General features: G+C 35.6%; 1 protein-coding gene across 3 annotated transcripts in view; it reads left to right on the forward strand.

Moving 5' to 3' along the window:
- Positions 1 to 10,358, forward strand: part of CARPB (Carbonic anhydrase-related protein B) — a 60,399-nt gene extending 50,041 nt beyond the window's left edge. For all 3 annotated transcript variants that reach the window (XM_065361586.1, XM_065361587.1, XM_065361588.1), the window contains exons 9-11: positions 8,041 to 8,172; positions 9,159 to 9,207; positions 9,297 to 10,358. In XM_065361586.1, coding sequence (XP_065217658.1) covers positions 8,041 to 8,172; positions 9,159 to 9,207; positions 9,297 to 9,319 — 204 coding nt within the window. In that variant the 3' untranslated portion in view covers positions 9,320 to 10,358. The remainder of the gene's footprint in view (positions 1 to 8,040; positions 8,173 to 9,158; positions 9,208 to 9,296) is intronic.
- The last annotated feature ends 7,855 nt before the right edge of the window (positions 10,359 to 18,213 follow it).

Consider the following 18,213-nt stretch of genomic DNA (forward strand, 5'->3'; position numbering starts at 1 on the left):
CCCAAAATTCCCATTTCACCCCCAACCCTCTCTAAGACTCATTTTTACATCATTTTGAGGGGTAAATGTGAGGGGAGGGGGTTGAAAATTTTTGTGGGAATACCTACTAAGGATATACACAACATACTGAAAAATTTTCAAAATCGGTTGAAATGGGGCTGAGAAAAATGTTATTGAAGTTTCAGAAAAGTGGGGTTCCCCAAAAAGAGGAGGGGGTGTGGATCTGAAACTTTCTACGCAGAAGTTTCTCAATGGTACCTATCTTCCATACTAATATCAACTCGAACGTTTTCGGGGACCATTTCACCCCTCTTAGGCGCCTATAGCCTTTATCTATTTTTCAGAAAACCCCCCTCATTTAAATGGTTGCAGTTCCGCCCCCCTTGAACATACAAGGAAAGTTGATACATCATTAGATCGGAAATTTGACGTAGATTCTTTTATTTATTACATGTTTTTCGCTAAAATGCAATGCGGGGGAGAAAATGGCGAAAAACTGATTTTGGGGGAGGTTCCACCCCCATTTGAGGGGGTTCCGGACCCCGTACGGGCCAGGACTTTTAGTATGTTGTTGAGGGGACATCTGTGAACAATATTTGCGAAAGATCTGTTTGATAATAATTTTTCCTGTAAAAATGTCTTTAATGACTGGACTATTAATTGAAGTAGGTTCGCTGAAGCAGGATGTCCAACAAAAATCTAAGACAAAAAATCATGACCTTTTTCTTGACCTATTTTTCAAATTTTTATCCAGTAAATAGGTATAACAGCCTATCTAGTTATCGAACAAGGTTGCCATTTTTCACAGAATCAAAAATCAGGTATTTCAGTTTTTTAATTTTTCTGATTTTTTAAACAAATTTTTTATTTTTTTTTCATTTTATGGCCTTTAAAAAAAATTTCAAGTGTGTTTCAAGCCAAATTCATGACTTTTTCATGACTTTTATGACCGTTAAGCACCCTGCAAAGTGAAAGAAAGTTGAAACATAAATGGTCATTTTTCGTCAAAGTCGATAAAGTGAACATTTATTAAAGATGATATTGAAGTCACACCAAAATTGATGAAAGTTGTGGCCAAATGAACAATCATTAACTAAAGTTGAAGAAAATTAACTATTATTAGCAAAAGTTAAAGAAAGTTAGCCAAAGTGAGAGAAAATTGAGTTAAAAATGGTCAATGTTTCGTCAAAAATTATGACGTAACATAATACTGGAATTAGATCAAAGTGGATGAAAATTGAGCAAAATTAATAATAATGTTAACCAAAATGAGATATGCAACTAGAGAATGCCAACAAAAGCCAACAAAAATTCAAAGGAGATCAAAATTAGCCACTGGGTCAGAATCGATCAAACTGGAAACGGACAACAGCATGAGAGAGTTGAGTAAAAGTTGACGAAAGTTTCACACAAGTTATCAAATGTTGACTGAAATTGATGAAAGTTTATTAAGATTGGTAAAAGTTGGCAAAAATTATGCAAAGATGACTAAAATGAGAGAAAGTTGTATTAAATTTGGCAAAATTGATGAAGCTACTTAGAGTTATCGAAATCAAACCAACATTTGTAAAAGTTTAGTAAATAAGTCATCAAAAAGAAATAAAAGTTTAAAAGTCTCAATTGATCAAAGAAAAAATAAATTCGTTCATAATATGGCTAAAGTGAGCAAAATTGGCAAGATTGGTCAAAGTTATAGAAATTTGATCAAAATTGGAAAAATAGTAGATCAAATTGAGCAAAGCTGTTGAATTAAGTTGGTTGAGACTTCGCCAGTTCAAAATTTTTTTTGTACCTAAACCAAGAATGGACTTGAATGTGCACGTGAGAGATTTCGACTTCCCAACTCCTTCCCCTCTCCCTCCCAAAAAACTATGGTCTCAAGTCTTAAGAAGTAGTACAACACCAATTCAGAATTCAGATACCAGAGATACTTCAGTCAACTTTGCACAAAATTCCATCCAATTCAACTTCAACATAAAATACAAGCTCCATATCAACAAAAAAAAAAAAAAAACTTGTATAATCGAAAAAATCTCATCCACCAAACTAAAAGCTATAATTTTCTCTCGCGAGCAAAATCACAACAACGTGAAAAATTTTTCAAACTATCGTATCTTCGCAAAACATCGCCGGATAACTTCTCTGTGTAAATTTCCAGTCTCTATAAAAACCCATCACCGCAACGTCACGTCAACTAGCAGCTCGAAAAAACACATTCTCTATGCAATAACATTTATAAATCGATTGATACGTATCATCGCCACTTTACGGTGTATCGAAACACTAGGAAGTACTTGATGTCTTTTATTCGATTATTCGAACGTCGCGAGAAGCCGCCGAGTCGGCGGATTTATGTGAGAAACGCCGAGCCGCGAGAATCTTATCGGTAAAATCTATAGCATCGCGAAAAGCGGTGTGAATAATCGTCTTAATCGTCTTACGTAGGCAAAACGTTTCAGATGTTTAAAAGTTACCTTATGTATAGTATAGGTAATCGCTTTTCATCTTATTAAACGGGTTAACGTTAACGAATATATTAATCGAACATGCAAAGGGCAAGGTAGACAACTCTGTGTCGACACACGAGTATATTTTCACCGCGTTGCTATTGTCGTCTCTCTTGTAACACAGCAGCAAAATCTGTCCCCTCGTTCGTTTCCTCGTCTATACGAGTATAGCCGAGCTTGGAAGATGAACCGCAAAACAACCTCATACAGAGCACGTTCTTTGTCGATACAAAAATACTATACGTACTACGAACGTATGTACTACGTATATGTGCATATAACGAAATGAGGAAAGTAAAATAAAATTCTGACAATGTTAAACAGATAGCACCGTCGAGACCCATTATATGTGCTTTACCTCCCTCTCGTTGCCTGCTCCTGCGTACGGTACGCGTGCTTTGCGCGTTTTCCTCACATACTATACAGCTAGTATTTCAACTTTCTTTTCACGTAGCGAATGATTATTAGCCGATACATAATACAAGCAGCGAAATAAACTATTATCAACTTGACACCCTCCTGGTCGTCGCTTCCATCTGGATCGCGATCGCGACCGCAACCAACAGCAGTAGCATTGAAAAATAGCAGCTAGGAATCCAGACGCGATAAATTTCATTGCTTCGTTTAGAGAGCGAGAAAAAACACATCGCAGACGAGGCGGCGAAGGCGAAAAGGATTTTGCTCGTACACCGTAAAATTCCTCGGTACACGGTTACCAGCATTTGAAAATGTTTACAATTCGAAATCTTTAACCTTTTTCGTATTAGCTACGACTATACGAAATCGCGTATTCAATTGCATAGGGAAACTGGGAATACTACAACACACACTGTGTGGCAAGAAAATGAATTTTATCCCGACCAAATCTCCACCATCGCTGCTGTCGCGTCTCCTTCGTGTACCAAATATGTCCACCATGCGTTACCTTATGTACGGCAAACGAGCGTTTATATAAATTGAATGAAGGAGAGAAGAAGAAAAAAAAGCGCAAGGAAACACCCAACGTTGTTGGTAACGTTTCTTTTTCCATTTTTAATTCGATGCCAACAAAGAAGACCAAGACGAAGACGACGACGTTACCGAATCGTCGGGCTTTCAATGTAATTTCCACTTCGTATAAGTGCGAGTCTTCTTACTTTCTCCCTTTCTACGTATATTCCTCATCTACGGTAAGGTTTCACTTAATGTACCAATACGAGTACATTTTAGAATCGTTATACGATGATAAGATGATGACTTGTGGCAAATCGAATATATGTTATTATTTTTCATATTTATTTGAAGAATATGCAAAATGTCTGCTTCTACACTGCTAACGTTAAGGAACTACCAATGAATGAAAGTCCATTCGATTCTCATTACTTTCACATAATAAGAATCAACTCAACGAACAAGGATCGAAGGATTATGACAATCAGTTTTTTGGGGCTCGAAGATAGCCTCAGGGTCAGGGGTTAAATTTCAGTACACAGCTTCATCATGCAACACTGGCACAATACATATTTCACATCTCAAACTCGTAGCTAAACTTTGAAAAAATTGGAGAAAAATCAAAGCATTTTCCCAACATTGAAAAAAGTTTAAAAAATCACACAAATACTTCGCAACTTGAAAAAAGTTCGAAACAAACAAATTTTCAAACATGTCCTACAACGTGAAAAAAAAATGAAAAAATTACAAACTTGAAGTAACTATCATTTGAAAGGATATTTCGAACTTGAAATGCACCCCCCCCCCCAAATTCACCATCAATACCACTTACCACTGACCACTGAACAAAAAAATATCAACCACATGCTACCTACAGTCATCTAGAACACCTACGATATCACGTGTCACCTACGATATCACGTGTTAATAAAATAGCATAACTAGTTTGCCGTAAATACGACTTCGACGGATTGAGATTTACGGCAAACTAAGTAGGCAACTTCATCAACATCTGCGTACGAGAAAGCGAAACCCTTCTGGCTTTAAGATTTCTTTTTAGGTTCATGTCTCTGAGTCGGTTAGCGGCAGTCGTATGGATGCTTAGGGAGGGGTAATTTCAATGTTATAATATATGTAGCTCTAATTTTTCATTTCAACTCCGAACTTTTGAGCTCAATAAAACAGTAAATCTGTTGAAAAACGTCGAAAGGAAATTCAAAAATATTTTTTGAGAATTTTGAAAGTTCAAAGTTGATTTTTTTCACTTTGGCAACTACTGGCAAGAAAAATGATACCTTTTCCAAACTTTGGTCCAAAAAGTGAGACTATTTCTCAACTTTTTGGTATTAAACCAAGACTTTTGGGCAATTTTGGACGTAACAATAAAAGTGGAAACTTAGAAATTTCTGGCAAAAAAGCAAAGTTTTGACAATTTTAGCGAAACGCTGTTTTTTTGTCAAAAGCAATTTTTAAAATAGAAATGAAACTTCCAGCAACTTTAAAAAATGTGACACTTTTTGGAAATTTAAAAAGTGACACTTTTTGAAAATTTAAAAAGTCGCACCTTTTGGAAATTTAAAAAGTGGCACCTTTTAGAAATTTAAGAGGTGGCACTTTTTGGAAATTTGAAAAGTGACACTTTTTGGAAATTTAAAAAGTGACACTTTTTGATAATTTAAAAACAAGTGACACTTTTTGGAAATTTAAAAAGTGGCACTTTTTGGAAATTTAAAAAAGTGACACTTTTTGAGAATTTAAAACCAAGTGACATTTTTTGAAAATTTAAAAACAGCGACACTTTTCGGAAATTTTTGGCAAAAAGCAAATGTTTTTGGAAATTACTGTCAAAGAAGCAGTTACTTGTAAGTATGCAAATTTATGTCGAAAAAATGAAACTTTTTTGCAACTTTTTGAAGAAAAAGTGATTGTTTTTAAAAATATAGACAAGAAGCGGGACTTGAAAAATGTTGTCCAAAAATCAAAGTTTTTTTTGGCAATTTTCAGCCACAAAACGAGACATTTGGGTAATTTTTTGAAAAAAGTGAGACGTTTGGATTTTTCACAAGCAAACCACAATTTTCAGCAATTCTTGGCAAGAAAGAAAACTGATATTCGGCAATATTGGCAAAGACCTAGATTTTTTGATATTTTTGGCAAAAAGCGAGACTTTGACAATTTTAGCCAAATGTGGAACTTTGTAACCCCAACGCTGAAAAGACCGTTTAAACAGTTGGGGGAAAAAATAAAAAATTGAATATTTTCGTGAATTATTTTTTTTTTATTATTGACATTTTTAGAAGTATGGCCAAGATTTGGAAAAATTGAAGTTTTGAAAATTAAAAAAAAAAAAAAAAAAAATGAATGAATAAACTTCAGTGGCCACAGTTTTGAAAAAGTAACCAAAAATTACTTTTAAAATCAACATGGGTAGGTATCAAATTATAGGTTTTGAGGACACTGATTTCAAATTTATCATGCCATTCATCTCACAAATCGAGAATAACCCAAAGTCAAAATGGTCTTCAAAAATGAGAATTCTGCGCCTTCAACACCCACATTTTGATACCTACCAATAAATATTGTAGTTTTTCAAAAGTTCCAACTTTGTAGGTACTCCTCTTTGGGGCTCATTTTGGATTTTGGAATCGAATGGTCATCAAAAATAAAATCGACGCCCTTGATAACCCTCCAAGTATACCAAATTTTCGACTTTTTACATACAAAAGTCTGGCGTTGTCCAGCTGAATTTCTTATCTGGATCATTGTGCGCCCCTCCCATTTCAGTCAAATTTAGAAAAAAACTTCGCAATCATTTTTACAGATGCTGATTTCGAATTTTCACTCAATTTTCCACTCCTAACTTTTTGAACCCACAATTAACCGGGAAATCTGAAAAAACGGGGAAAAGACATGTCATCTATGCTGTGTTAGGTTTTCAGAGGTGCTGATTTCAGATTTCGAATTGATTCTTCGATTCGACTTTTGCTCTTTGGTTATTCGGTTTTTAGAATTTTTTCGGGGTGAGCGAGGAAAAGGTTGAATGGAAAAATGAGTTCGAAATCGATTTATTCGTTTTGTTTTCTAGCCACATTGCGTAAAATGCATTTTACATAGAATATTTAGACGACAATTCAACTATTTTCCTCGCTATCTTTTCTTTTTTCACCAACGGATTCGTACATCGAAAAATCATCATAATCTGTTAATTTTTTAACTTATTTTCATTTTTTACCAAATCTCAAAAAAAAATTATTGAAAAGCAGTTTAAATTAAATATTAATTGGTTTGGTTGTTTAAAATATGCAAAGCAAGCTCAAATTCTCATTATAAATTGGTACAGTCCAGCAATCTTTTTTGTACATGCATGAAAGTAAAACCACAAAGAATCGGAATTGCAATTTTGCGTATTTCAAATGCTTCCAAAACTGCTGCTACGACTTACGAAATAGCAACGTACGAGTAAATAACCATTACAAGATGAACCGCGTAAAGATGCTGTCCACCGTCCTCATTTCGTTTACCCTATTTTCACATGACAGTTTTACTCTCACCTCCTCGAAACGTGATCGTCCGCAAAAAATTAATTTTTTTTCGTAATCTGCTGTCACTTTAAATACTTGTTAAAATACAGTATATTCATTAATGACTTTGAAATATTACATCCATTTCTAAATAAGTTTTTCAAGTAGCGAATCTAATAAGATTTTGATGAAATAATTTTCAACATTTTCAGCGAGAAAAAAAATAGTAAATTTTGCGAACATTACTTAATCCCCGAAAAAACGTTGTAAAATTTCAAGGGAAATTGTAAGGCTTGATCTCCCAAATATCCCTCAAGAATTACCACCCCTCAGACTCCCTGCTGATCTTATAACAAAAAATAAAAATTTTCTTCGTTTTCTCCATCTCCTTTCGGTTTGAATACTTCTCACCAAAATAACACAACATGTCACTTTGGAGCACCGAAACAGTCTTCATTAGACACAGCAAAACACCTTGGAAATTTCCACGAGTCTAAATCAATCCTTCAATTATCGCGAAACACATTAGTCTCAGAAATCTCTCACGTTTCACATACGTCTACTAACGTAAGACCGTGCCATGCTCCTTATACCCGCCTAGCCATCCATTAACAAAACCCTAAAAGCTTGGAAAACGTTTTTCCGCCGCTGTAACAGCAGAATAATGTACAGCGTATCCAAACACGAATAATTGTCGCTCATTTAAGGTATGTATTTTTCCATGATAATTCCTCCTTAAACAGCGCCTTTAAAAGGAATTTCCCTTTTAAATTAACAACCGAGATTTAGTCTCTTCTGACACCCTGTCTTTTCTTCTTCACCGTACCCAAAAAAAAAAACCAACTCGTCCTCCTCTTGCTCATAATGCATACTCTGTTGCTCTCTCTTATGGGATGGTGGTGAGTTGGTTACACAACGTGAGATTTATTTAATCTAATTATTTTCGACGCTGTTGACACTGGCACTCCTCTAAATCCTTTTTGAAACGCGGTATATATGTCACTTGTGTAATTATCTCTTATTTTCCTTTGTTTTTTTCTTTCGTTTTCGTTTTCATTTTGTTTTTTGTTTTTTCTCCGCAGCTACACGCGTTACGGAAATTACTTCAGAATGATACGAAAAATCCTACGGCTCCTTTGGGCGATAACTATAGATCAGCTCAACCATTGTATAACCGGTTACTGCGTACTAATATAGACTTCAATCACGACAAAGTAAGTAAATTGGGGAATCCGAGGGAGGCCATATGTACCCACTGTACCCAGTATACCTAGCGACGACGTATAAAACAAAAACAATACCATAAAAGGCCGAGTCCCTCGCGAATATTTCAACGAAAAAATTCTCCATGAGTGCTTTCACATATCAAAGGCGCCGCCCGCGCTACCGCCGCTGCACCGCGCCCTGATGCGGCGTCGTCGTCGTTATTAGGATTTTTTGCGCCGGCAATCATATACGTCGACGGCCGCCAAACACAAACGTAAAAATTTTTCACAAAGCGAGTTTAAAAAACCCCAAGATGAAACGAGTTAACATACATAGTTCTTTTCGCCCTTCCCTCCGTTCCTTTTTTTTTTAAAAAAAAAGTTCTGCAACCTTACTTATAGGTAACAAGCATTCCTAATCTTGTCACCCTTTCATTTTTTTTAGCGAGTTTGCCATAAAGCGACTGCAGCTATTGCCCAAAATATGCTTTGTCAAATTTTAAAAAGCAACGATGGTGTAATAACTTTGAGAATTTTTTTTTGGAAAAATAAATTTATTTATCGATTGAGATATTTTATTTTTTTAACGAAGGAAATTTTATCCATCGATAATACATTAACACGTCGCCTGATAAAAGTTCAATTTTTCAAAAAAAAATGTCAGCAATTTATCAAATTTGACCTTAGTTGGTAGTTGATTGCTCCGTTTGAAAATTCAACAATTTTTCACAGGATCAATCTTCGAGAACTTTGAATCGACGAAGAAAATCATTTTTTCGATCACTCTCTCGGTCAGACTAGTTTACCAAATCACACAAAATAGACAGCAAATCGCCTAATTTGAATTCGGAGAATATTTTACCCACAACGATCTTATAAAAAAGGAAACTCGCCTCTATTGGCTGCCTCGAAACTGTACTTTTTGTCTTTCGAATATAAAGACCTTTTTTTCTCATTTACGGTTTCATGTCTCACAGAACTCATTTCACTTTCAGGATGGTGAAGATCACTGCCCTACGATGAAAAAAGAAGTTTATTATAAAGGTAAAGATCAATAGATTCTGTTTTTTAATTACAAGCTTGGGGTAAAAAAAAATCACGAAATTTGTAATTTAAAAAAATTATTCTCACAGCGAATACATGGGAGCGTCATTGAAAGTGGCTGTGGTATAAGATGGCGTCGACTTCATCTCTTATCTTCCCAATTGTCCTGTACTCTTTTAATCAGTTTTGAAGATACCTCGTGTTGCTGGTTGCTGCTCGTTCCATAATACGAATATTTTAATCGAATTTTCCAAACGATTTGCCAATCATCATAAATAGTCACAGTGTTGCTTACGTTACATGCATCGATTTTATGATCATTTTTGATCATTTTGAAACGCCTTTCAAAAACAATACCGTTGATAAAAGTTAACTTTTGTCCTCTGTTGTCAGAGAATTGCTCCAGATACACACATTTTTACTTCCTGTTATAACTAAGTCTCGTCACTCCATAATTACTCGAACTATCCTTATTCAATTCTACCCTCTGTTTATTGAGCATTTTCATACATTTCTGAAATCAGAACATGATTCAGCTCAATCAGCATTTGGCACGGGGTAATGCTCAGAAGGATTGTCCAAATTTACAAAAAAAAAAGTTTTGGTACCTGAAAGTATATTTTTGACATTCCAGCTCACCAATCCTTCCTTTCAGAGTTGACATTGTCAGTGAAAAAAATTCACCTACTCGTAGGAAACTTCATGGCATTCCCCAACAAGAGAAAAATGAAAATACACAATCGAAGATGGTCACCAAAAATTGAAACTTTTCCATCATGGGCAATCCTAATATACCTTGGCCTAGCTCCTTCATCGCTCTATTCTCCCCCTTTTCTCTCCCTCCTTTTAAAAAATGATTGTTTAGTGTATTATAAATACGCTATTACCTTATATTTGTTAAGTTTTTTAAAATTTATTTACGTATTTATTTATTTGTATATTTATGATAAATTATCATGTTATTTAGCTGCGTTATTGTGTTCCCTTATCAAACAATTTACTATACAACATACTAGCCCATAAATATCTTGGAGTAGATTTTTTTAAATAGATGTATTGATTATACGCGATTTGAACAAAAAAAAATGAAGAAAAATTAATTGAAAATCAATTCGAAAAAAAAACATAAACCGAATTATATAAACTGTATAAAATATTTTTACTATAATAAAGCGTTTTATTTTCAATACTGAATTTTTAATTGGATTCTCGGCGTCGATAATTAGCGTCTATTGTTTCATCATCGAAGCCGGACGTGGCCTTTTCTCGCTCATACCACTACCTCAGAAATACACTACTCTGCCACGAATCCGCTTTCATATCCAATCATGCTCACGAAACCCTCCTTTTTTGCCAATCTCTTAGGTGTATATACACTATACAGCGACTTGAGCTTTCAAATACGAGAATTTATATAAGAGAATTCGATTAACGACGGGTAATTGAATCGAGAGAGTTTGTAATTACCGCCGCTGCGCCACTCCGCCAGTTGGCTTCTCTCGTGTTTTTTTTCTCCCTTATTTTTTCGTTCGGCATGGTCCGTGTTATCTCAGGTGGATATGTGACGTTGTATCGCGTGTACGATGTGTGATTTATTCGTATCCGAACTATACGATATAGTATCGTATACATGCGAGAATTTTTCATGAATGGTGAGAAAAAAAGCACACAACTTTGATATGGATTGGATGGTCGAAGTTGGTAAAATTAAGAATGGATACGAGAAACGGACAGAAAATGGTAAAGATATTATTCGAAATCGAATTTAAATGAATGATTACAGTGTACGATTGTAGTACACTTAAAGGTTGTAGTCCATGTAGGTACATTGATTGGATTATTCGAAGTAGGAGTAAGTATCGCACTTCAAACCATGCACTGGAATTAGGATAGTCGAATCAAAAGATCGTTGTTGTGTTTCATTTTTTTTTAACTTTGAGGGAGAGGTTCGAAAATTCTAAAAAATTGGTTTTTGAGGCATATGTCTCACTCTCGGTGGGGCAAAATCGGTTAAAATTTTGAATTTAAGGTTAAAATACGATTTGAAAACAAAAAAAAATTCCAAATGTATTCCATGTGGATTCAAGTTCCTTCTCTAAAGAGATCTTTAAAATCAAAGTGGAACCTTGATTATATTTTGAAAAGTTGATCCCAGAGAATATGATATGATTTTGCGAATCATTTTCACTCCCCAGACAGACTAAAGTTGACCCCCCCCCCCTCCTCCAAAATATGTCTACTTGTATTTTCTCTGATCAAGAATCATAAAGTTCAATCTGAAAACAATCTTCGAGACAATTTTCAGCAAATGTAGTACCTAGTTCGAAAATTGTGAGCTGTGATAAAGCACCATAATAATGTCAAATTTTAAAAATTTTATGCTGTACTTGTATTTTTTCAATTTTATAAAAAGTTGAACTATTTTGAAAATTTCTGATAAAAAAGCGAGACTTTTGGGCAATTTTTGGGAATAAAGAGAAAATTTTTGTATTTCTGACAAAATACAAGACTTCGATAGTTTTAACAAGCGGAAAAGTTTTCGAAAAAAAGAGTCTTTAGAATTTTTCTGTCAAAAAAAACAACAACTTTTAGGAATTTCATCAAAGCGAGAATTTTTTACTATTTAATTTTTGACAAAAAAAGCAAAATTTTGGCAATTTATTATGCAAAAAACTAAAAAAGCAGGGTTTTTGAAAATGGTAAGATTTTTAGAATTTTTCGTCAAAAGAACAATAACTTTTAACAATGTTGTCAAAGCGAGAATTTTTACAATTTTTGACAAAAAGCAAGACTTCGACAATTTTGCAAACAACTGAAAAAGCAAGATTTTGTGGCAATTTCCCGCACTGCAAAATTTCTTTAAAAAGCAAAAATTTAACAATTTTAGCAAAAAGCAGAAATTTTTGGAAATTATTTGCAAAGAAATTTTTTTGAAGAATAAGACTTTTTTACATCTTTTTTTAGATAAAAAAAAACACTCACGCATTTAGCGTGAGAATAAGACCGACTTTTCTTCAAATAAACATCTTTTACGAACGAATTGATTCACTTTTTTTGAAACATATTTTGTACAGCAATTGATCGGTTTACAATCGAATCGAATCGAATCATTTACGAACGATTGGCGATTAAATAAAAATTGATTGATTTCTTGGTGAATCATTCACAAACGGATTAATTAATTTACGATTGATTCGGTTTTTTTGAAACTAGGTATTGTATAGAAATTGATCTCTTTTCAAGCGAAGTGAATCAAATCGAATCGAATCATTCAGAACCGATTGGCGCGCTTGAACAAACTGATTGATTTCTAGGTGAATCATTCGCGAACGAGTTGATTAATAATCTAAATCATTCGCGAACGAATCGATTCATTTACTCACTTTTTGATGAATCATTCGCGAACGAATTGATTCATATAAGTGACTCGTTCGTCAACGAATCGATTCATTTACTCAATTTTTGATGAATCATTCGCAAACGAATCGATTTATTTACTCAATTTTTTAAATTTTTAATGAATCATTCGCGAACGAGTTGATCAATAATTACTGAATCATTCGCAAACGAATTGATTCGTATAAGTGACTCATTCGCGAACAAATCGATTCATTAACTCAATTTTTGATGAATCATTCGCGAACCAGTTGATCAATAATTTACTGAATGATTCGCAAACGAATCGATTCATTTACTCAATTTTTGGTGAATCATTCACGAACGAATTGAACAATTTTTAGTGAATCATTTGCGAACAAATTGGTTCGTATAAGTGACTCGTTCGCGAATGAATCGATTCATTCATTCAATTTTTGGTGGATCATTCACGAACAAATTGAATCATTATTTGTGAATCATTCGCGAACGAATTGATTCATAAATTAAAGAATTGATCAATTCGTTCATGAATGATTCGCCAAAAATTGAGGGTCTAGTGCTTTGTAGGAATCGTGCAGGCCTAGTGAGATTTCGAATTTCATCGAAATCGGTTCAGCCACTTTCTAGGTAATGAGTTTTAAAAAATGATGAAAAAAAATGTTGTCGCTCGATAAACTTGGAAGAAGCTACTCGTATGTCACATGATTTTTCAATTTTCAGGTTTGGAAAAACAATTTATAGGCGACGTTGGAGGAATTGAATCAAAAAAATTAATTGATATTCGTATTCAGCGCTTTTGAAAATGTTAAAAACGATAATATTCGACATTTTTTTCACATTTCCACCAGTCAGAATTTCGGTGGTTTTGCGAATATCATAACGAAAAGCACATACCTAGTTGTATGTACATCGTAAATTTTTCCTGGATTTTTTTTCTAATTTTTCATGGGTAGCTTGAAAATTTTGCGGGCTTTTGAAAATTTAGCTCTCAAAAAGTCTGAACTTCAAACTCTTAAATTTACTCTCAAGTATCTTCCAAACGCCGCAAACAGAATTTCTTCAAGTTGTCTCAGATGTAAGAAATTCAACTCCAGAATTGGTATTACGACGAGAAATTTCAATAACAAAAACAACTCTACTCCACTTGTTTCAAAGGAAGGTTAATGAGAGTATAATCTGAAAAAAAAATTATGAGCAAAATTGGAGGACCCCAACTAAAAACCAGGTTGATTTGATTTAGAATGACCCAAATATGAGAACGATTTATAGTGTAAGTATACATAAGATACAGCAGACAGGATTCAAACACTGGTTACATCAAATACTCCTATGGTTTGATACATTGGTAACAATGAAAAGGAATTCTACTAGGTTGGTTACAGCAGAGAGGGATTAGACGAATCGTTTACAATTTATGATTTTGTGTCCTGGTTACCACAGATTGAATTTAGATTCATTGGTTACGACAAATGGACTTCAAGATCCGAAAAAAAAGAAGAAGAAATCCAAAAGAACGGAAGAAGAAAAACGGCTACGAAAAAAGGTAGGTAATTGTATTAAAATAATAACAAACATTTCAATATAAATTTCGGATTGCAATCCAGTTGGAAAAACGTTGATTTGCTCTACTTACGTTCAAAAAAGCGCGAAATTAGCGTCGTTTCTACTCGTATTTTCTCGCCAGCAAAAGTACTGTAAGGAAGGATACGAGGCGACGACGACGACGACGACGACAGGGAAACCCTCATCTAACATTATTCGTCTAGAGAGTCGAGAGTTAGTTTACGTGATAAAAATTAAAGCCAAAATGTCGAATTGTTGGACCTATTGAATGCGGTCGTGTCCTTTATAAGTAAGTTTATTGAAAACGCGTTATCGGCGAGTAACACAGTTTTTGCAACAAAACTGAATATACGAAGGCTGATTTTATAGTTAGAAATACAACGGCAGGTAGTAGGTACGCGCGAGAAGGGACGATTTTCTCTTTTTTCTCGCCGCGTACACGTATCTCTCTGTCTCGCTCTGAGCATTGACAGCTGTAAAAATAACATTAATTTCGTCGACGATAATAATAAATAAAAGTTAAAATTGAATTTGAAAATATCCTTTTATAATTCTATAAAAATATCGAAAATTGAACTGTCATTCAAAATATCGACGTGCAGTACGCGCCGCCGATAAAAAAGAGACCGAAGAGGCGAAGAATAAGAGAAGAGCGCGGCGGATGATCGCGGCGTCGGATAAACGATGCGGTGCCGCGGCGGATATATTCGAATGATAAAGCTACAGATTGCGTGTATTTTTCACTTGTGAATTCCGCCGTAGCCAAATGAGCGTGTTGAAGATATTGCGAAAAACGTTATTTAGCTCGTGTGTACGTAAAAAAAAACCTAAGGGTACGTGTAGTTTTTTTTCACCCTAAAACTATCACGGCGTGCTGTATGCATCCTTCCTCTCTCTGCACTCTTTCTGTCTTTGTGGTAACGTTTTTCAACGCCAGCGTATCTGTTCGAATGCCCCGCCACTCCGCCACTGTACCGTCTTTGTGCTGCGCTATGGAATTCAATTATCCCCAGCCCAAGAAAATCAGATAAGGTGAAATGTGTTTCGTGTGTACGTCGAGGTGTAATTTTTATTCAATTTTGCGGTATTGACTTCCGTCGATACGTGAGAACTTGTAATTCGCCAATTAAATGCTAATCTTACCGCCAACCTCGTAATAATCAACTCGAACGCGGAATGCGAATGGACTTCTTTTATCCCCTCTCCTTTTCCTGACCGCTGTATCCTTTCTAAGTCGTTTTTTTTCTACGTATTTGTACGTATGTGTGTACTTTGCGGACGCAAATGAAACTTTTTTTGCGGTTGAAATGTCCTGTAGGTAAAAAAAAAAAAAAAACACCAAAAGCGGTGGAAATTTTATACGAGTAAGTAGGTACGCAGATTTGAGAAAGCAGCGTCGACGCTAATTTAAATAAACTTTTTTTTCCTTCCATAGACCACAAAAATGCCGATTCGTTGACGAAACTTTTCAACACGTGTTTTTTACTTTATTTCCCGCAATATTGTATTTATTTGAAAGAGGAAACCTTTGATATGTATTAGCTGAAAAAATCAAACTGGCAACACATGAAGCTATCAACTTGGTTTTTCTTACACCAGCTGAGTTAGTCCAGGCGAATTAGCTCAAATAAGGGGGAGGGGGGTTATGTGAAAAAGTGTGCTAAATTGAGAATTTAGATTCACGGGTCAGTGGCCATAGGAGGCCAGACAGACGACCTTCAGGTACCTGTCAGATAAGTCAAACTGAGTCAGCAGTCAAGATGCGGAACATTTCAGCATGAAGCTCAGGGCTTCTCAAGATGAAGCTGATGACATGTTCCGGATACCTAATCATGTCTAATCGAGCATTCAGTTGACTTCATCTACAAACATAATATCGTAAAAAAATCATTGAGAGGATGTAATCTTTTTTTGTCCACCGATCAATTTTTGTGAACATTTTTAAATTCCAATTCAGGAGTTTTGGGCTTGGGCAAAAACGGTGATTTCCACTTGCGCTTTTCCTTCAATTTATTTTGACCAGTTGCGCTTTTCCAAGCTTGCTTCTTTAAATACCACTTGCGCTTCTTAAAAACCAATTTCAGGGGTTCTCAAAGTTTGGAAATTTTGATAGTACGAGTATGTTTGTGCAAAGTCGTTCTTTTATGGCGTTGATATTGGATTACTGTGCGGAAGAGAAACATTCTCGTGATGTTACGAATGCCAAAACAACGAATCGAGGCTTTTTTTTGAAAAATAATGAAAAAAATCTGTAGGTAATGTGTTGCATGAATTCGTGTTTTATTCCTTTTTTTTTTTGTTTTCTTGAGCAAGGAGCAAGAATATGCCATAAAATACAAAGTATAAGATTCTATAGCTGCAGTTACCAATGCCTTTCAAAAGCAAACTTGAAGTTGTTAGATACTGTTCCAAATGCTATGGGGTGACCATCATAGAATCTAACTACCTCATTTTTTGCTATAAACAAAGCTTAATACATATGTGTGTGTAGGGATGGTGCAGATGCAAGGCGACGGTCCCGGCACACCCGCAGCCCCCCCGCGACCGGCGCCCCCCGAAATTCCCCCTCGCTTCGCTCGGGGGAATTTCGTGGGGCGCCGGTCGCGGGGAGGCTGCGGGCGCGCGCCGCGCAAGCGCGGCGCATGTCTTCTACCCGTTCAGTCACATTGTCTCAAATTCCTGAATTTTTTTTGGTCATGAATACTTGAACAGAGTTCATATGGGTCTGTCTAGATGTAAGGAGATAGCACCGGTCCACCGGTGCGCCCCCAGCCTTCCCGTATCCGGCGCCCCCCGTAATTCCCCCGAGCGAAGCGAGGGGGGAATACGGGGGGCGCCGGGCACGGGAAGGCTGGGGGCGCACCTCTTTAAGGTCGCTTTTCTTAAATTTTAGCCTCATTATTCAAAATTTCGGATATTTTTGGTTATGAACAGAGTTCATTCATATGTGTCAGTCCTCTCCGTGTGGATGTAAGGAGATGGTCTCAGCACCTCCGCAGCCTCCCCGTGACCGATACCCCTCGAAATTCTCACGAGCAAACGTGAACTTGACATCAATTCATAGTTTTACTCAGTATTTCTTCAAAAAAAAATGAATAAAAGTATAATTAATCACGTAATGCTGAAATACAGCGTAATTAGATTCATTTTTCCAGTACATATGAAGAGTGATATTCCAAAACTCGCTTTGTCCATTTTTATCAAAGTTGGGTTTTCAGTGGTACCTGGTAGATGAAGTATTAACTCACATTCCTACATCATCAACCTACCAAAATGAGGTGTTAAACTCACCTAAATAGCCAATTCACTAAAAATTAAAAAAAAATAATGTTCCAAAACGCGCTTTGTCCATTTTTATTGACATTTTTTTCAGCAGTATTTAGTGGATGAAATGTATACCTACACTCCTACATCATAAATCCACCCAAATAAAGTGCTAAACTCGCCTAAAAAGCCAATTTACCCGTTTGAAGGGAAACTGTTTTTCCTCTCTCCTGAAAAGTTGTAAAAATGGACAAAGCGAGTTTTGGAATATCACTCTTCATATATTGAATATTCACGTATGAATCAAGGTAGTTAGATATTATGATAGATACCCATGGTGCATAGAACAGTATGTAACTACCTCAATTTTTTCTTTGATTGATCACAGGTAACAGCTATTCACATTATATTCGTCTCTGTTCCTCATTTTCTACTAGTTTACATCAAAAAACACGTAAGAAATGCAATAAATTGCTTCAAATCTGGTGTTCACACTCTGCTCGAATGTTCCCCAAAATTATAATAGGTAGGTATGTAAAAAGCCTCGACTCGTTGTTTTGGCATTCGTAACATCACGAGAATGTTCCTCGTCATTAAGGAGAATCACCGTACACATCCTCCCGCGATTTAAAGCAAAAAAAGTAAGGTAGTTAGATATTGTGACGCGTACCAATGGTTAGCATCACAGTATCTAACTACCTGAGTATTTTCCTCAAAATTGAGGGAACCGCAAAAATTCTGTTCCCTCACCACATTTCTGGCAATTTTACATTTTCAAAAAAAAAATTGCAAAAATTGCGG

The sequence above is a fragment of the Planococcus citri genome, chromosome 4 (assembly GCF_950023065.1).
Source record: "Planococcus citri chromosome 4, ihPlaCitr1.1, whole genome shotgun sequence".
NCBI lineage: Eukaryota > Metazoa > Arthropoda > Insecta > Hemiptera > Pseudococcidae > Planococcus > Planococcus citri.